The 19,441-nt window shown below is 38.2% G+C and overlaps 1 protein-coding gene across 3 annotated transcripts in view; it reads right to left on the bottom strand.

Moving 5' to 3' along the window:
- LOC104224986 (BEACH domain-containing protein B) overlaps positions 1–19,441 on the bottom strand; it is a 46,965-nt gene that overhangs the window by 14,357 nt on the left and 13,167 nt on the right. For all 3 annotated transcript variants that reach the window (XM_009776727.2, XM_009776728.2, XM_009776729.2), the window contains 22 exons: positions 18,611–19,072; positions 18,319–18,474; positions 18,065–18,214; positions 16,542–16,697; positions 16,334–16,375; positions 15,843–16,187; positions 15,526–15,702; positions 15,198–15,358; positions 14,756–15,071; positions 14,233–14,665; positions 13,765–14,101; positions 13,387–13,575; positions 7,116–7,377; positions 6,742–6,933; positions 6,426–6,644; positions 6,159–6,335; positions 3,365–3,480; positions 2,762–3,223; positions 2,427–2,640; positions 997–1,218; positions 424–897; positions 8–349 (listed from right to left, as the gene is read on the bottom strand). In XM_009776727.2, the coding sequence (XP_009775029.1) occupies positions 8–349; positions 424–897; positions 997–1,218; positions 2,427–2,640; positions 2,762–3,223; positions 3,365–3,480; positions 6,159–6,335; positions 6,426–6,644; positions 6,742–6,933; positions 7,116–7,377; positions 13,387–13,575; positions 13,765–14,101; positions 14,233–14,665; positions 14,756–15,071; positions 15,198–15,358; positions 15,526–15,702; positions 15,843–16,187; positions 16,334–16,375; positions 16,542–16,697; positions 18,065–18,214; positions 18,319–18,474; positions 18,611–19,072 (5,604 nt within the window). The remainder of the gene's footprint in view (positions 1–7; positions 350–423; positions 898–996; positions 1,219–2,426; positions 2,641–2,761; positions 3,224–3,364; positions 3,481–6,158; positions 6,336–6,425; positions 6,645–6,741; positions 6,934–7,115; positions 7,378–13,386; positions 13,576–13,764; positions 14,102–14,232; positions 14,666–14,755; positions 15,072–15,197; positions 15,359–15,525; positions 15,703–15,842; positions 16,188–16,333; positions 16,376–16,541; positions 16,698–18,064; positions 18,215–18,318; positions 18,475–18,610; positions 19,073–19,441) is intronic.

The following is a 19,441-nucleotide window of genomic DNA, read 5'->3' on the forward strand; positions in this document are numbered from 1 at the left end:
CCAATACCTTGAAGATGCTCCATCTCCTGTGCCGATTTATATTGTTAGGATGCTTTTGATGCGCATCATTATTAACAGCACCAATGCTATTAATGGATCTTCCTCTCTCACAATCTAAATCAAAACTGATGGGCCATTTGAGAAATTTGTGATTTTGGAGTCCCCCTAACTGATCAGACTTGTTGACATCAAACTTCCCAGAAGAGTCAAAGTTTCTGAAAACGGATGACCCTCCTGTACCTTCGACCAGAAACTCACCGAAGAAATGCAAAAATTTCTTTTTCACTGCTAGATGTCCAGCTAACTTTCTCTTTGGTGTAACAAGGACACAGGGGACTGACATGAGAACCTGAAAATAAATCCAAGCATTAGAAATGCTGAATTAGGTCATTGCTTTATCTAGATGTAGAGATAAATTTTTACCTCACTATCTTCTGATTCCATCTGCGTGGAGGAGCAATCTAAGTCTTCCTTAGCAATGTCCTTCAGATCACCACTCTCTTTTACGACCTCCAAATACTGTCTATCTGACAAGTCCTCCGAGCCAGGCTTTTGCCCACTAAGTTCGCTCTCACTTTCATTCAATTCAGATGAACCCTCATCCGTAATCTTCCTTATCCCTTTCAGCAAGAACCTCTTCATTTGCTCTGGAATATGTGCTGCAAAACCGGCTTTGGAATCATTGAAAGGATTAAGAGCCACAACGCTAGGTGTGGTAGAGGTAGGACGACAAAGCTTTTCATCAAAATGATAATTCCGTCTCAACTTTTGACGGCAACGCCATGCGTCCTCTGTTTTATCAAGTTTCCAGTGTGTTACTGTGCTGTTTGGAAATGGATCAGCTGACCAAGGACCCCTTTCATCAATGAGAGAGCGAAAAGTGTGAATCCATTTACCCTATAAGAGCAAAAACCTATACTGTTAAGCACTGTTATGAAAAGCTCGATGTGGGAAGCATAGAAGCAACAAGCCAGTGACAATATTTCTTATACTTACAGCAACTATTTGCTGATGTTCATCATATGCTAGTTGGAAAGAACTCCTTCTGTTGTCATCGGAGGCAAGAATGACATTTAAACTACTCTGCATTTCATCTTCAAAAGCTTTCTTTTGGTTGGAATCTGCAATTGCAGTTTCATCCAACCTAACACGAAGCTCATGCAACTGCATGGTCCTATCTGCTATTGAACTCTTGACATATTTTACTTCATCAGCAAACTGGACAAGATGGACAGAAATTTCACTAGGCATAAAGCATAAGTGAAAAAATAAAAAACGGAAAGAAATAAAAGAGAAGCAAAGTTTCTGCAAACAAGCTCACGACAAAGAAAATTCTAACCACATACTGTCCCGCCAATGTTAGACTAACATAGATGGCCACCTTCCGGTTTCATTAAGCCCCAACATTTTAAGTGTTAGAACAGAAGTCGTCAACAGTTTAGTTTTAACGAATAATAGCTGTTCATTTTGGTCACTGAGGCACTCAGCAAAACGAGGGACAGAGCGGTAATTGGAAGTTCTTTCAGGGGCTTTCTCAACCAACATTCAGGTGTCTCAATTGTTATTTGCAGAGAACACAGTTGTTATATCAGGCTGATGAGGATTAGCTCCTTAGGCTGAGGAACACATTGTAAAATTTTCAATTAGTCCCAGACTAGAGAATAACCCTAAACATATGTGAAATAATTCCACTGGACGAGGTGAGTAATGTTTAGTACTCGGCAGCACTCCTCAGCTGAAAAGTATCCCTCCCAATCACCTATTCGGATTTACCTTTGGGGGTGTATCATAAAGACCAAGCAATAAGGAAAGCAACGACTGAGAGAGTTGGGAAGAGATTAGTAGGATGGAAAAGAGGTAAATTGTCAAAAGGAGGAAAAGAGAAATCAATTAGGAGTACTTTATCCAGCATTCCGGCTTCTCAAGTCCAGTATCCCAACTTACTATAAGTTACATTGTCCATTCCTCGGACCTTGTTTTCTCTACATTTTGTAGAATACATGAGATTCCAGTCAGTGTTGATGACTTGCTCTCTGTAGAGATTAGAGAACCACATTCTTTTATAAGTGTCCTTACTTTGTGTATTAGAATTTGGACGCAGGGATTTTGTCCACTTCTTTCAATAACTTATTTTCATAATAAAGGTCAAACATTCTATTGGTAACAAACCAGCAAGTATGGCAACTCCCTGGAACAAAAATACATAAATGGAATTTGAAAACTTCAACCAAAAGCCAATCCAAGGAGTAGGAGATACAAAAAAAAGGCAGGGAGACTACTGAAAAAAGGAACAAAATTTTTTTTCTTAAGACTACGAAGCGGCCATGGTGGGAGAAATAACAGAATTCACAACTTTCATGCATGTACTCACCAGAATGACCTAACTCTAAAGTACAAAATATTAAGTTATATAGCATAGTACGCACCGCAGAAAGCACACGATCCTTTTGAATCAGATTGTGAATGGTGCTTCCCTCTTTAGTACTGCTCCCTGACTCTAAAGAATCATCTCTGCTCACAATACTTGTAGCTAGCATCAATTTCCCGCAATTGACAGTTTCTCGAATCATGCGAGCTATAACATGAAATCTAGCCCCGTCATCCAGCGCCCCATAATGAGACCTAACTGCGAGTAATGCCCTAAACATGTGTTGAATTGAATGTCATGTCTTGTCAATACAAATGATAAGCCAGAAAGAAGCCAGACAATACCAAATAATTTAAGAGACATAGGAAAGATAAATGAATTATGAAGCATTACCAAATAAAAAGCTGCAAGCGGCTCTTGCTTTGCTCATCATCAGCAGTCAGAAGGCAAGGCAGAAGGGGGATAACCTGTTGTACACATCGAGATGCTCGTTCAAGCGATGATTTACAAAGATATAGGATAATCAACCGAAATACAATTCTTGGACACTTTTCCCCTCTTAAAAGCATAGCCTTATCAACAGGCTTGTTGGGTTTTCCAGCCAAAGCATTGCTAATCCCCCCTGATACGACAACTGCAGCCATTTCTGCAGCTGGTATATTCAGTGATTCTACCAAGCCACGGGCTCTTTGGCTAAGTGATGGTGTTACTGACTGTGAGGACCTGGGTAACATCTTGCTTGGTCCCTTGCCATTCATCTCACTTATAGCATTCCAAAGATTGTCACATAAATTCCACCACTCGTCGTCAATTTTCTCATCTTCATTAACGTCAGGCCGCTTGGAAACATGATTCCTGGAAAGAGAGAAACAAAAAGAGCTTTTACAATTGAAAGTAGTGGAAGCGATGTGGTAGCTTCATCAATTTGGCAAGGCCAGCCAATAAACTGCTGCAACATCAGGTACCTATAAAAAAGCCAAACTATATCTGCAGTACCTCGATTGCTTCTCATCAGGTTCTCCTTGAAGGGCATCAAGTAAAGCAGAACCAAGGTCTTTCAGATGTTCTAGTTCTAAGAACTCTGAAGAAAATTCTGTGTTGCTGGCTGGATACTGTGGCCAATAGAGAAAAATCAAGTTTAATACACTTGCAACAAGAAATGAAACAACAAAAACGACATTCCACTTCTATTGGATAAATTCATAAAGCCTCCATCTTATTAATGACCCAATGTTCTCAACAACGACCAGCATCTTATAGTGTGCCAACAGCGAAGCTGGGTTTCAAACAGGAACATGGTCCAATTTCCTTACTACAGGCAAAAGAAATAAGTCTTTATCACTTGTTGGGAAAGTACTTGGCTTCCACGGTACAAATAATAACTGCTAGCCACTAGAAAGACTTCAGACAACAAAAAGTTCAGGAAAACTGTAAAAGAGCAAGAAGCAACGACTTCAATTTGTTGTAAACGGCATATAAGAGGGATCCTTATCTGGGAGTTCAGGTTGACCACAAGAACAAGGAAGGCCAAATACATATGTGGACCCCTAAACTTGTCTGCTATTCTCATTTAGACACTTGAACTAGGGCAAGTACCTATTGAACACCTCAACTCAAGTTAAACTGTGTCTATTAGACACAACTTGGTGAGGTGGCAGTGTGTGAATGACACTTTCTTTAAGAGCGTAAGAGATCAGTTTTTTCTTTTCCTAATTTATTTTCTCTTTCTTTTTTCTCCTCTCTCATCAACCTTCCCCCCCCCCCCCCAAAAAAAAAAAAACCTATCCTAGTTTTGTTTGCCGAGAAGAATGGAGATTGCCAGAGAGATTTTTTAAGGACCCAAATCACCTACTCAAGGTTCTTCCGTCACTGCTGATGTTTTTTGACATTTGGTACTGTAAACAAAAAACTTGCTAATTCTCTCTTATATCCTTGTGTTATCAATGAAATCAAATATCAATGCAAGGAGATTCAGGAGCTCAAACAAAATAATTGCATTATGATAGCAGATAATTAAAGACAAAGGAAATTATCTTACTACTCCACTAATAGATGCTGAATGGTGGAGGGATATCTTCAAATTCAGTTAAAACGACACATTACAGTACAAAGTTACCTCCGCAACAGAAATTTAAGCTTGGTATCACAATTTTATAATCCTATTTTTTTTTTCAAAAACAGTACATCAGTTAATTTGAGATTATGGTCTTGAAATAAAATGGCTACTGCATAACCCAGAAACTGCAAGATGTATCAAACCTGCCATAAACAGTACTACTCTGCCTTTCCTATCTATTGGGTTTGTTGAGAAGACAAAGGGGGGTGATCTATGGAGAAGATGGGCGAGGGGTTCGGCCGACGGCAGGGGATTTGGCTGGCGAGGGATTGGGGACAGCGATAGGAAGAAGGACATTTTTCTTCTTTCTTTTTTTATTTGTTCTTATTTTAGATTTTTGCTTTTTCTTTCTGTTGACATGTCTTTTTCCATTGGTCGATTGCCATGGGATAGCAAGTGATACTCACGCACCAAACATAATTTGAGATTATTAAATTTGTGTCCAATAGTACATATTTCTACCACAAAAAGTGTTCAATAGGTACTTGCCCTAGTTTAAGTGCCTAAATGAAAATAGCGGACAAGTTTAGGGGGCCGCGTATGTATTTGGCCAACAAGGAAAGTTCAACCTAAGGAACTTTCGTAATTACCTGAATTTCAACTATGACACAGCTGAAGAAGTTGCATAACATTAACATAGATATTCTAACATGTAACAATTAATTCTCTTGACATTCAACACCTTAGTTCTCTTGGTTTTCAACATGTCCACTCAAATTCAAGGTAGTCCAGCAACTTCAGTTCGCAAATGAAAGTTAGAAAATTAAGTTGAGCACACCAGCTCATTTTTCTCCTCATTCCGTGGTGACACAAGATCAACTCAGCAATGCGTTATCTTGAAACAATGAAGAGATGAAGATTTTCTAGTACAATGACCGAACTTTGATACCATAAAAAAAGAAAAGAAAATTTTCCTTGAACAGTGAATCCTTAATATCCATTCCACTATACCCTGTTTACAAGAGCCAATAACTTTAAATATAGGATGCTTAGCATGTTCCATGAGGTTATTGATTTTATTTGATTCTTCATTCTCGAGGGTGTACCAAAAAAATATAGAACGCTAAAGTTCAAAGCGGAAAAATTATAAAACCTTTCAAGCAAGTGGGAGATCAGAGTACAGAGGAGAAACCAAGGGCATTGGTAAATTTCCCTAGGGTACAAATAAGTATGTTTACCCAGGAGAAGAGAACAAGGTAATTACTCAAGAATTCAAGATGTTGTGGCGTCATTAGGGGAGACTTGCCACATGAAAGGGGCTTTATCAAGGGTAACTTGCCAGACGAAAATCCTGTACTTAAAAACGTATATTCAAACAAATATTCTGAGCAATACTAGGGAGACGAGGAGAAGGTAAAATTAGAGTGCTAGATACAGGAGCTCACAGTTCAGATACTTTTTCAAAAGTTTAAAGCTACTAGTTCTGAAATTTAAACCTGCAATGTGAGCTACAAACAACTTGCATCAACTTACTATAACATTTATGTTTCGGGAATAATACCAAAAACCTTTGCAAGTGGCTTGTGGACAAGGCAATAATTGTTATGGTGTGGAGGAAAAGCAAAAATACAATAATCACTTACACATTTAGCAAAATAGCAGTTAATTTCAGTTGACCAAGAATAGAGAGAAAACAATGGGTGGAGGAGCTAGAGTTTCAAGCGAGACAAGTACCGGAAGATTATACTTCATTTCAGAAAGAAGCATCTCATCAACAAGTTTTAAAAGATACAGCATGTTGTCTCGACAAGGCTGAGTGATAAGAACGTTTCCCACCGCAGATAAGTCTAACAGCTTGCGGACTAAGTCCTCGTACAGATCACGAAGGAAGTGCCTAAAAGCAATTCCACCCTAGGAACAAAAGCTTGAAATAGTCAAATCGTTGACAACAAAACTCAAGTTGTAAAAGGATTGTCTCACAAAGTAGAGGTAAGAATATACTTGTTCACAATGTACAAGGAGAAAGTTCATGGTCTCCTCCAAGTGTTGCCAGCCACCTTTTATAGAATGCATGTAATGACAAAGAACAACACAGTAGAAACTCCTCAAAAGATTTTGCTCGCTAGTTTCAGTATCATTGTTAATTTTCGACTCCAATTTGTAGTTTTTCAATGCATTAAGCTTCACGGAGGCATCCAGCCATGCATTCCACCCGTGTTCCTAAGCAACAATGTTCAAACAATAAGAATGTCATTATGCCTCATCGAAACAAAGTTAAAGATGGGAAATATCCTAAAGCAACAGATCAGATTTCTACCATTAGAGCTTCAACGTTTGTAGTATTCGAATCGAGAAGATCAAGTAGATCGCTAATAATTTTTATTCTTGTAGGAGCATCCTTACAACCTGATAAGAATCTGAAAATAAGGGCTAAAATCTGAGGAAGGAAAAACTGAGAGCTATTTCTGCTACTTTTCTGAAGGTCGAGTTGGTTATGCTTCTGTAGAACCTGAAACAAAAGATCCAAATAGTTCAATGAACTTCTGCATGTGCACTAACTATTGAATAACTAATCAAACAAATCAAACTTTGCAACGCAACCACCAGTTAGTACATTGTATAATAGCATGACTTGCTAAGTGAGATTGTTATCTGGGGAAAAAAACGAGAGCACCAATTAACATGCATCACCTGTTTAGGGCTGGCACCGCCAAGCAGAACGTCAAACAATGTTGCACACAAGAGATCTGTCTGAGGAAATTTAAACAGTCTGTCAGATATAACCGAGAAAATGGGTTGCATCCTTGAACTAACTTTCCTAAGGCCCTCTGAGAGAGATTTAGATCTGCCAACAGCAATACTGAAAAATTTTGATCCTTTCTTCTCTAACGGAAGACCAACCAGCAGTCGTCCAAGGAACTGCAGACCTAGTAGCCTGATGGGCTCGAAGTCCCTGCAACAAGTACAGCAAACGATGGACAATCGAAACAGACTGTGGTTTTGAATAATTCCAACAAATTACTTCAGAAGGCACGTTCACTACAACAATTTATGTACACGGGAATACAAATATAAGGCGAAATACATAAACGGCCCATTTAAGTTGTCCACAACAAACAAACAGCACCTCAAATGACCCCTTAATCATTTGGACACTTCAAGTGTCTATTTAGTAGATCAGGTAAATACCCGAGTGCAACAGATCATATACGTGAGTAACACTTGCCAATTATTTGTCAAATGAGCCAATTAATGAACGACACGCGTAATTTGTAATAAAACTTTAACACATTTAATTGACAAAAATAGAAAATGAATTTAAAGAATGAAAAACCCCTTTTCTCTCCCTTCAAACGAACCCCCCCCCCCCCCACACCCCCACCCCAAACTTCATCTTCTTCCTTCCACCCAAAACCAGCGCCACCTCCCACCCCTCCCCCATTTCATCTTCTTCCTTCTGCCCATCTTCTGCGTCCCCCGTCCCCTTTTCCCAAATCCACCCTCCTCCCATTCCTTATATCAGAACAAGGAATCATTGACGGACCTCGCCGGAAAAAAGCTCATGTCTCTCGCCGGAAAACTGATCCCTGAGCAAAGCTGAAAGAAACGATTCTACTGAAATCTTCAGTCTTCTCTCTACATCATTTTTTGGTTATGAATGTGCGCTTATATCACTTTTGTTTTTCTAATTTATTATTTTTGGTGTAAAATTATCCTTACAATTATCGGCGGCTTCAAATAATTAGTTGTTGTTTGTGTGTTTCTATTGGAATGAAGATGTAGTTGGATGAAAAGGGGCGTTATCTAATGGAGTTTGGTGGTTTTTTGCAGTTGTTGTTGCTGCAATTTTTGCTGCTTCTTTCAGTTGGGCTCGAGATTGATTTTGGCTCGACGGAATAAGGCGGAGCTCTGGAGGTACGGGCAGTAAGTTTTGTGATGAAAGGCGGCAGTTTGCCAGTTTCTGGTGATTTAAGGTGGTTTAGTTGGAGCTTTAGTGGCTGATTTTCATGGCCTCTATGGTGGTTTTATGGTGGGTTGCAGTTGAAACGAAGAAGAGGGGCTAAGTTGCGGCTATTTCTTGTTTTTTCCACCAAAAGAAAATTAGCTGAAAAAATATATTCACGCGCTCAAAATTTTGTTAGCAAACACGCAGCCACATCAGCGACATGTATTTACTTGATCTATTTAATAGACACTTACAGCGTCTCAATGATAAAGGGGTCAGTTGAGGTGTTTGTCTGATCGTTGTGGATAACTTAAAGGGGTCGTTTATATATTTCGCCTAAATATAATGTAAAGAATTACTACGTAATTACAAACAATACAAATTATTATGTTGTTACCATTAAAAGGGAATTGAAATGGTAACACATCCAAGTTAGAAAACAGAAATGGAATGAGAGCATGCCAAGTATCAGAAACCTGTAGGACAATATCAAAGTAAATTTTTATAATGTAGAGAGAACTTAAGAATATCTTCTACCAATGAAAATTTCACACTGCACAATCCTTAGGCCTAAGGAAAATATCTGACATCGCAAGACCCTCTGCCAGTTGTTCAATAGTCCACCTAGCTCACAGGGATAATTGTGCTTTTATTTAAGTTTATCCTTATCCAGAAAAACAATAAAACCATAGCAGAATATTCTACAGTTGCTAAAGTTGATCTATGCTAGATTGTCCACATTGGTTGTGGAAATGAGTTCTTGTCCCATTTTAAGGTCTTGGGCAATCTCACCTCATAAGTTAGCATTTGGCTTGAGTTAGGTCCAAAGTCCATTTTCTTCACACGTTATCACAGGCTTTCGTCGTTGAGCCAAGGGTCTATCGGAAACGGCCTTTCTACCCTGACAAGGTAAGAGTAAGGTCTACGTATACTCTACCCTCCCCAGACCCCATTTGTGCGATTACACTGGGTTTGTTGTTTGTTGTTATCATAGCCTTCGTGAGCAATTACTCATTGCACATTTACTAGCGAAAGTTCGGAAAATAGTATCGCCGTTGTGCATTTGTTGGCGGTTGTGAAAGTTGTCACATCACCCTCTTGTGAGCAAAACAAGATGAGTCATGCGGGAAAATAACGATCTTGCGTGCCTACATGCACCGATCAAATCTAGTATTTTCGCGACAGGTTCTTCACATGCCGAGTGTGTGAACCATTTCTAGACGTTTTCCAGCTAGAAGGGTTGGCTCTTAGGTGTTATCTCCTCGTGACCTTGAGTAGGCCCCGGCACAGCACCTTTCTCGCTCGAAGGATCTATAAAAAGAACGTCCCACTACATTCGTATCCCATTAATAAAGAACAGATAAATAATATATTCCAAGTCTTACATTTAAGCATACGCATTGGGAAAAAACCTCTGGCTTTGGACTCTCTGCTTTGATAGATCTTTCCTCTCAAAAGAGGTTTTACCAAACCCACAATGTCTTTTGTTTAATACCCATTTTCAGGAGCGGGAACCTTAAATAGAAAACCTTTTCTTCTACCCTCATTAATCAATCCACGAGGTGCTCCCAAATTCCTACCACCGGATCAGGGTACAGTTTTCCGGCCACTTCAGGTGAAGATATCTATTTCTCAGGGATTGACTTTTCTTTTCCGACCCCATCCACCTAAAGGTTTCCAGATTCCAACCACTAGCAAAACGGGTTACAACAAACTTCAAATTCTACCTACGGTGAACTTGATTTTCCAATAGGAATTTTCAGGTTTTAAGTCATCTTTAAGTCGATTTCCCCCGCAGCTTCCAGGGATTTGAGAAACTTGGTTGCAATAAAATGGAATCCAATACTTTGAATAGTATGATGGTTTCTTTACATGATTTTACTCTTTCATTTCATTTTGTTTGTGATAATTGACTTGGCACAAAGTTTAATAATGAAAGGAAGACTTTAACACTTATGGTGGAAAAACCTCTCATACACAAGAGGCATGCCAAAAAATAGAGAATCTACAGAAAGATAGGATTCTTCGCGAAAGATACCAATCTTCTATACAAATAGAAACTTCATAGGTGCATCAAAAGACACGAAGAATATATTATATTTGAGTTCCTTCATAATAAAACACTTAAACGGGACATACTCTAGAATAGTTTTTCTCATTCAGATAGGTAATAGCGTGGTTGGTGTCTTCCAATCTTCTTTTTCTCAGTCTTTGGGTCATTGATTCAGGTATGTCTAATCATATTTCTGGTAAATAAATCATTTCTCTGCCATTTCTTAATCAATCTCTACTAATAGTCACAATGGCCAACATAAACCATGGCAACAAAAATAGCTCAAGCTACCCAACTTTCTTCCGTAACTTTGATTTCAGTTTTTTCTGTTTATGGTTGTCTTTATCCATAAGTCCTTTACCCCAGACACTTAACTACTCACAAACCTTCTTCCGTAACTTTGGTGTCACACAGAATATTGTACGGGACTAGTCATTGATTCAAGACATGAATCACATGGACTTTATTACCTAAGCCTTCAAAAATCATATAAAGCTTGTCTTATTACCAATTCACCTAAATGATTGAGACATCCTAGTTTATCTTTTCTTATAAAGTAATAATTTTACTAATAATGAAAAACTCTTCCCTATACAACAGTATGCCAAAAGTAAAGAATCTACAAAGATAACCTAGTTTATCAAAGCTTCAGAAAATGATATCTAATTTGTCTTACTTATCTACTGAAGAATGTGATGGGTTCGGCTCGGTAAGCATACTTATTTTCCCTTACCTCGACGAGTTGATAATCGAGCAACTTTCCTTTCTCTTTACTTCATTAAGATGTGTGGGGGTCCTAGTCGGGTTAGTTCTACTTTGGTATTCCGCGACTTTGTCAGTGTCATGGATTATTATTCAAGATGAACTTGGATATTCTTGATGAAAGATCTATCCGAGTTATTTTCCATTTTCCAGACCTCCATACTCAAATCCAAAATCAATTTGGGGTTATATCTACTCTTTTCATAGTAATAATGCACCAGAATGTTTATCTTCTCCATTTTAACGGTTAATGAACTCTCATGGGATCATATATCAAACGTCCTCCTCGCACCTCTAAAGAAAATAAAATAGCTAACAGGAAAAATAGCATTTGATTGAGACCGCTCGCACCATACTCATTAGTTTCAGCTCGTGGTTGAATGAGTGTTCATATTTTGTGACTTTTATCCGATTCCAAGACGTGGGCCCGGGTCGACTTTTAGGGGCGATTTTCGAAATTCTTGTTAAAATCTTGATTTCATTAATTAGATTAGTTTATATTAGTTGTATTTATAGTATGTAATTATTTTTGGCTAGATTTGGGCCATACGAAGTCAGAAAACCGAGGAAAAGGCATTCTTGTTGATTGATTGCGCTTGGCTCGAGGTAAGTGGCTTGCCTAACCTTGTGCGGGGGAAATTCCCTTAGGATTTGGTATTGTTGTGATATTTCTGTGTTATGTGAGCGCCGTGTACGCAAGGTGACGAGTACGTACACGGGCTAATTGTTGAAAAATCTGGTTTTCACTGAGTAGTAATCTGTTACAACTTAATTGAGTTATACCAGCATATGTGACAATCAAGTTGCATCTTCATATTGCATCAGATTTGGTGTTTTATGACAGGACTAAGCACAAAGTCTTTGATTGTCATTTCGTCAGAGAAATAAAACACCCCCATGAGACATCGTCACAAAGTTTATAGAGTCGAATGATCAGCTTGCAGATATATTATTCATCAATTCATAGGACAAGTTACATATGCAGCAACAGTGATTAGAAAAGCGATCACTTCGTCGCTTTAAGCGCGAAGCAACCCAGTATCGCTTCTAGCTGCCTGAGGCGACTCGACCGAAGGAAGCACACGCTTCAATGGACGAAGCGACAGAGCGAGGAAAGCGATCGCTTCTGTTAAAAAAGCGCAGAGGGCCCTTTTAAAAAAAAAAAAAAAAAAATTGAGTCTATTTTTTTATTATACAAAACAGGCCCCTAAATCGACAAAACAGACCCCTTCGACAAAACAGAGACATCGACAAAACCTAAGGTTCTCGCCATTGCTGACCCCTTCTCTCTCGCTCGAGCTCGACCCCTTCTCCCTTCTCGCTCGCGACTCGACCATTGCTGACCATTTCTCCAGTCCAGGTAATTTCTTCTTCTCCTTTCTTCTTCAGTTCTTCTCATTTTTTTCTTTTTTCTTTCTTCTTCTTCTTCTTTCTTTCTCTAGTCCAGAACAGATTCTCCTATTTTTTCTTTCTTTTTCCTTCTTATTATAGTGTATATTTCAGTATATAAAATTAGTTATTATATATATGTTATATTTTCAGTTTATTTGATTAATTTTATATGTATTTCATTTTAGAAAATTCATTATTATATATATATAAATATATAAATATATATGTATGTATGTGTGTGTGTTATATTTTAGTTTAATTGATTTTTTTAATATGTATTTCAGTTTATAAAATTAATTAATATATATATTATATGCATTTTCGGTTTATAAAATTAATTATTTTTTTATTGCGCTTCACTTTTATAAAGCGTGCGCTTCGCTTTTGAAGCGAGGCGAGCCCTTGTCACTTTTTTGCGCTTCTCGCTCTTAAAAACACTGTGCAGCAAGCTTAGTACATGCAATTTGTATGGACCAGCTTGAGAGGAGTGTTAGAGATATTGTAAATATGTTATATCAATTAGGATCAGATAGTGTCAATTAGGCGTATAGATTTCAGTTAGCTTGATTGATTTCCTGTAGGGTGTAATTCTTGATTTTCCTTCCTAATTTAGAGCATGAATACTTCAATATTTAAACACCCAATAGCTTCAAAGAATAATCAAGCTGAGTTTCTCTAAATTTTGTTGTTTTTTCTTTCATTTCTCACAATGGTAGCACCTCTAACAATTTAAGCTTTTAGATGGGGTGGTCGCACAATTCGACAATTATGATAACTGAAATATGTGTTTCTACAATTTGAGGTCATACCTTTCAAGAAGATTTACAAATATGTGACAACCACCAATCATATTGACTTGTTCAAGGAAAGATGCAAGCAGTTGTTTCTGAGAAACAGCCCGAATAACCATATGCAGAACATCTTCAATGCATGCCATGTCCTGGCTACTTTCAAAAAAGGCTATGAGAGATTTTATATCTGATGCTGAAATATGCTGCCTGCATAAACAAATGGTAGGAGAACATCTTCAAACGGTGGTGGATAAAAAGAAATAGTTCTATTTCTGAAAAAATAAAATATGAAAGCTGAACAGGAGCTAGAAAGCTTACATAGTAAAGAAGAAAACTCAGTCACTACAACAATCAAAAGAAGAAAAACTCTATCCTTTCTAAGAAAAAGAAAGCTACCTGAGACTCATCTCACCGAGACTCAATAGAAGGAGACGAATTTTATGTATTTCATCTTTGCTAGGTCTCTCCCCTATAACTTGCTTTGTCACAGGATGTAAAAGAGGCTTGCTTCCAATAGCAAAACGAGTTTTGACATCATCCCAGTAAAATTGTCGAATTATGTCAAGAACACGGGGGAGCCTACATAAACTTCTCAGCAACCTTGGATCATTATCGAATTGCTGGATGAGAAACATATACAGTTCACGTTGAACTCTGTAAACTGAGTAGACCCATACAACAGGATTGAGAAATATATGGGATATAGCATCCTTGACTAGCATATCTGACAAACCTGGCAATAAATTAAAGAGAGCTGCATAACCAAAGATTTGGCAAACTGCCTCAAACTGAAAGTTGGAGATTAAGTAGTTAATGAACTCAAAGACAACAAAAAAGAACACACAAGTAGCTTGTGCGACATACCACCATTTGCAACCACATTAAACAAATGTTTTAAAGCAGACAGTGTATCCATATTTAACTGCTCAGGTGGAACTGACTGCAGCAAAAACCCAAGTATTGGAAATCCAGAAAGAAGGAGCATCTGTTGTTGATTGGCTAAATTCTCATCCAGAACAGAAGCTATAAGTTCAATAACTTCAGCAGTTAAACGCTCCTTTGTAATCGGGGTAAGTAAAGCTTGGCCAGCTTGCTTAGCTTCTTCAATTTCATACAAATCAGACTTGGTGAAAAGAGGGAAAAACACAGAGACGCCCCCAACACAATATATGATCTGTTGAAGCAATCGCCTGGAACACAGCTGTGTCCCGACCAAAACAGTTGCTTCAAATGAACTTTTATCTAATCCAGGATCCACCATTGGTGAAACATTAAACAAACACCTGCCATTACGTGCCTGATACAGAAATTTCAGTATTTTAGTTCCATATGAACAAGCACAAAAAAAAAATTCAGGGAAGCAATTCAAGGAGAAAGAAAAAAGAACCTGTGAATTAAGTCCAAATATGATTTTGGATGCAAGACCATCTTTAACATCAAGTACTCCACTGGGCAATGGGTTATCCAAATGAACTGCAGTTTCATTATCCAGGAAGGAATACATGTAGCTAGGTCCTAAAGAATAAATGCCTTGCACATGTTCCGAAGCAATGGAATCGTTGAACAAGTAAACTGGACCAATCTGACCATAGAAAGCAGATGGATCTTTTGAAGAAAGTGTAGGACTCTCTTCCTCATACAAAGGTAAACTGATTTTTGTGCCAATAGTGCAACAAGTCAGAGGCTCGTTTACCTTGGCATATCTGCAACCAAATTGTGAAGTTCAGGAAGCTCTTCTCAATTGGAAATAGATCGAACAAACTCTTCTCTAACAAAATCAAACATCAGGAGGGAGAGAGGGGGGGGAGGGGGAAGAGAATGCAACATACCTGCATTTTTCAGAGGATACAAGAGTTCCATCCAAATAACACTTCAATTGGCTACCTCCAGAAAATGTCCTACCAATTGTATGTGTTAAACACAAAAAATGCCACTTCTTTCTAACAAGATTGACTTGCAGCACAACGGATTGCCTTTTCTGATTAATTGACTGTAAAAAGTAACAGAGCTATTAATAGCAAAGACATCAAGCAAACATGGCTTAACAAAAGAGGCTGGTGTAACCTATTCAAATATCATAATGCACTCCAAACTCAAGGTTCACAGAAATGTAAACAAACCCCAAGTAAAACTGAAGCAAATAACAACTTTTATCACCTCATATATAAGTTTATCTTTTCCAAGAACACCAAGGCATCCTCTTCCACTTTCAGTAAGAAAACTGAAAAGTCCCATTGTTCCACCACCTCTAGGAAAGCTTTCTACCCTTAGCCAACAAGTAAAAGAAAACCCCTTATTCAATGGCCACTGAACTGGAGTTTTTATCAAAATTCCCTGCATGAGGGAAGGACAAACATCACATAATTTGAAATGAGAAGTTACTCAGAGAAAGTAGAGAAACAATAAAGAAGAGGCAACATTCATTCACTTAAACGTATATTTCAGATAGCTATAAAGACAATTGTTTCAGTTACCGATTCCATGCCATTGAGATCAAAGAAGGCAGTTGGTCCCTTCTCGTTGAGCATTGACAGCATGTTGGTCAAAAGCAATGAGCTGTACTGCTGATGTGACCCTACTTTTTCACTCCGGAGTAGAGCGAACATTTTGCGTATATCTTTTCCAGAAATGCTATGCCCACCAATGACCTGAATTAATTGTGCAATTTTCAAGACTACAGCGTCCTTCCCCTCTTGGGGAAACCAATCAAGAAGAAAGTTTAGCATCCCTGCTTTGACACAAGAAGCTTGATTGGACATTGAATCTCGTATAAGCTGAAGAAAAACATCAAGCCCCTGATTCCGCAATGAGTCACTGCTCTGCCCAGTTAGCAAACAGAAATATCATTTTTCAGAATACTATAATTCCAAAAATAAAAAGGAGATAATTGAAGAGTCACAGCGAAATCACATCAGCCAATATCATAACAGGAAAAACGATAAAGCAAGGTGGGACAGATACCAACCTTTTGCAGGACACTGAGATATAGCAAGATAACATCTTCATTCTGAAATACGAAAGCAGAAAGGAAAAGATAACATGAGAAGCACATTTAACATGTTATTAATATACTAAAACCATGAGGAAACAAAAGCTGCTATTGTGTTTTTTTGTAACAAGTACAAGAGGCTGCTATTACTGTCGGTGCACATACAAGATTTCGGACTACTAACCTTTATCACAGGGCTTGCCTTGAGATCAAACTTCCCATCGACCAACATATCAAGCAGAGCATCTAAAAGCGCCTCACTCGGTTGCCATTGGCAGAAGTCCAACAGCAAGCTACGCAAAGTCTGATAACCTGTGCCCACAAGAGCTCGAAATGCAACCTTTGAGACCAAAAGAATAATGAATATGAGTAGCGAAAAAAAACACCAGCTTCTCATGCTAAATCATGAACTTGCAAGCAAAGATATTTTCTACAATTCAGACAATGAAAAACATGTACTGTTTCAACAGGACGATAAATCATGGTAGAAGAGAGACATGATTGGGATAAGAAACAGTTTGATGGACTGAGAAACTGAACCCGGACGCATCTATTAGAAATACCAGAATGATATAGTAGTAAGATTGGGTTCAATCTACTCTTCGTTCTAGATAACCCATGACCTTCTTGGTTTTGATTAGACACAGAATTGGCTTTAGAGGATAAAGTGGATGCCTTAGGATTAAGCTTTTCAGTGGGAGTAATGTTGCTGTTGCTTGTAACTGCTGTTTCTCTGTCTTCCCCAAGAGTTTTTGTGAAAACATAGATCCTAATTCCCTTGAAGATATAGCTCAATATTCAATTGAAACAAAAGGCGGTCTGAGTCGTCTGGAACCAACTTTGGCTCATCAATGAGTAAACAATTTCCTGCTTGTTTTATCCATTATGTGCGAATTTTAATACTGATGCATATATCCAGAAATTTTTTTAATCATTTATGCACAGAAGTTCATTCTAACCAGAAGGAAGTGCCAAAGCTACACTGCCTACCCAGGAATAGAATATGAAAGGTTCTTCCAGAGCAGTTAGCAGAAGCTTTCACCCACAGTCACAATTTTACAATAAGGAAAAGACAAAGATGTATGATAGCCCCTTACTATAATGTGACAAAGGTTAGCCTCCCTTCATCTGAAATTTTAGAATAACACAAGATAACAAAACACTGATACAAACGCTCTTTGTTTCACATAAAATTTACAAGGTTCTCTGGAAAAAAATTGCAATAACGGGAATGATAAAAGACTGCAAGTTGGCACTACAATGGAAATGAGGCCAAAGCTAGAAACAAGAAAGAAGTGGCAGAAGAAATGCAGCATCGTACATAATTAGCAGCCTGTTCATTTAGGAGGAAGTTAAAAGTACACCAATTTTTGGGGTTGGCCTGGTGGCAATTGACTTGTGCCTTGGGGTTTGCTCCCTTTTAAGGTCTCAAGTTCGAAACCCACTGAGTGCAAACAATTTCTGAGGGCCATCGGACTGGGTAAAACCTGAATTAACCGTGGTGCACTTGCGGAAAACTCCTTGCCGAGGGCCTGTGCACCCCCGAGATTAGTCGGGGCTCTTAGAGACTCCGACACCCGGTGCAAATCAAAAAAAAAAAAAAGTACACCAATTTTCATGTTCTCCATAATTTTGCAACCATTTTACAAACAAAAAATGCAACTAATTGCACAAAAGAGAAAATATAAGCAGCAGAAACAAACCCACCTTTGAGGCATCATTCCCTGAAAGCAAGCAGGTTAGTGTTTGGAGGACATTCAGAACCAGCTCTTCACCTTTCGACACATCAAGGTTCCCATTCAGCAAGGATACAACATGTATAAAACACTCGCCATTGCGAAATAAAGCCTGATAATACTGACAACATAGAAACCACTCTCTGTCAACATGTTAACAGAATATGAATAGCAGAAAACATACAGCTACAGAAAATAGAAAAGCATAGAATTACCAGAGTATACCTCTATATCTGTCAAAAGTAAATCAATCATCCCAACCAATAGATCGATAGACAATTCTACAAAGTTCTCCCGGTCCTTAACATGAGTAAATGTTTCCAGATACTTCGAACATAAATACAATTTAGCTTTCTGGTCCTCCTCAGAATGTGGAACAATCTGTTCCCCCAGCAAAGAATCCACATGAAAGAGGTCAACGAAAAAAAAAGTAAAGATTAGTAGTAGTCATTGTAAGAGCACCAAAAAAATAATAGAAAATAAATAAGATAAATACATGGAAGGTTATTCATTCTACCTTCATCAAATCAAGAATAAGAGGAAGCATGCGATTTCTCAACTTTTCTTCCCAAAACAAATCAAACAAACGATCAACGCAGGTAGCGTTGTGCAAGGTAGAATGTTTCACATCATTTGCAAGAGAGAAAAATTCAGCGAAGAGTTCAATAAAAGTCTCCATGCTGTTCTGCCAACTATGGATCATCTCGAGAGAATTCACCATGTCTTGGTTTAGAGAAGGACCAGGTTCACTCTGACCACTTTCAGTGTGAGGACCAGCAATCCCATGCCTTTTAGACTCTTGGGCCTGAATGCAGGCAACTTTAAGGACACGAGGAACTGCATCAAGTGTTTTAAAAGAAGAAAGAGTTTTCTCTGATGAAGACCGCATTATTTGAAGCAGGCTCTTTGCAAAAAGATTTGCAACCCCAGGATTACAAGCAGATTGTTCAAGACCCTCCAGCAAAATTGAGCACTCAGGCTGCCAGCATAAGAAAAGTAAGTTTCAGGAGAAAAGGAAAACTGAATTGCATAAGCTCACATCTTATGAACCAAAGAGCACAAAACTAGTACTCCCTCCGTTCCAATTTATGTGACACACTTTCATTATTAGTTCGTTCAAAAAGTATGGTACATTTCTATATTTGGAAACAATTTAACCTTAAAATTTCCATTTGACCCTTAATGAGAAGCTTTTATAGCCACAAAAATGTAATAGAATGTTTTAGACCACAAGTTTCAAAAGTCTCTTTTTAAAACTACGTGCCAAGTCAAACTACGTCAAATAAATTGAACCGGAGAGAGTACAACCAAGCATTTTATGTTCTTTAATTTACTAAACCTGTTAATC

The sequence above is a fragment of the Nicotiana sylvestris genome, chromosome 4 (genome assembly GCF_000393655.2).
Source record: "Nicotiana sylvestris chromosome 4, ASM39365v2, whole genome shotgun sequence".
NCBI classification, from domain to species: Eukaryota; Viridiplantae; Streptophyta; class Magnoliopsida; order Solanales; family Solanaceae; genus Nicotiana; species Nicotiana sylvestris.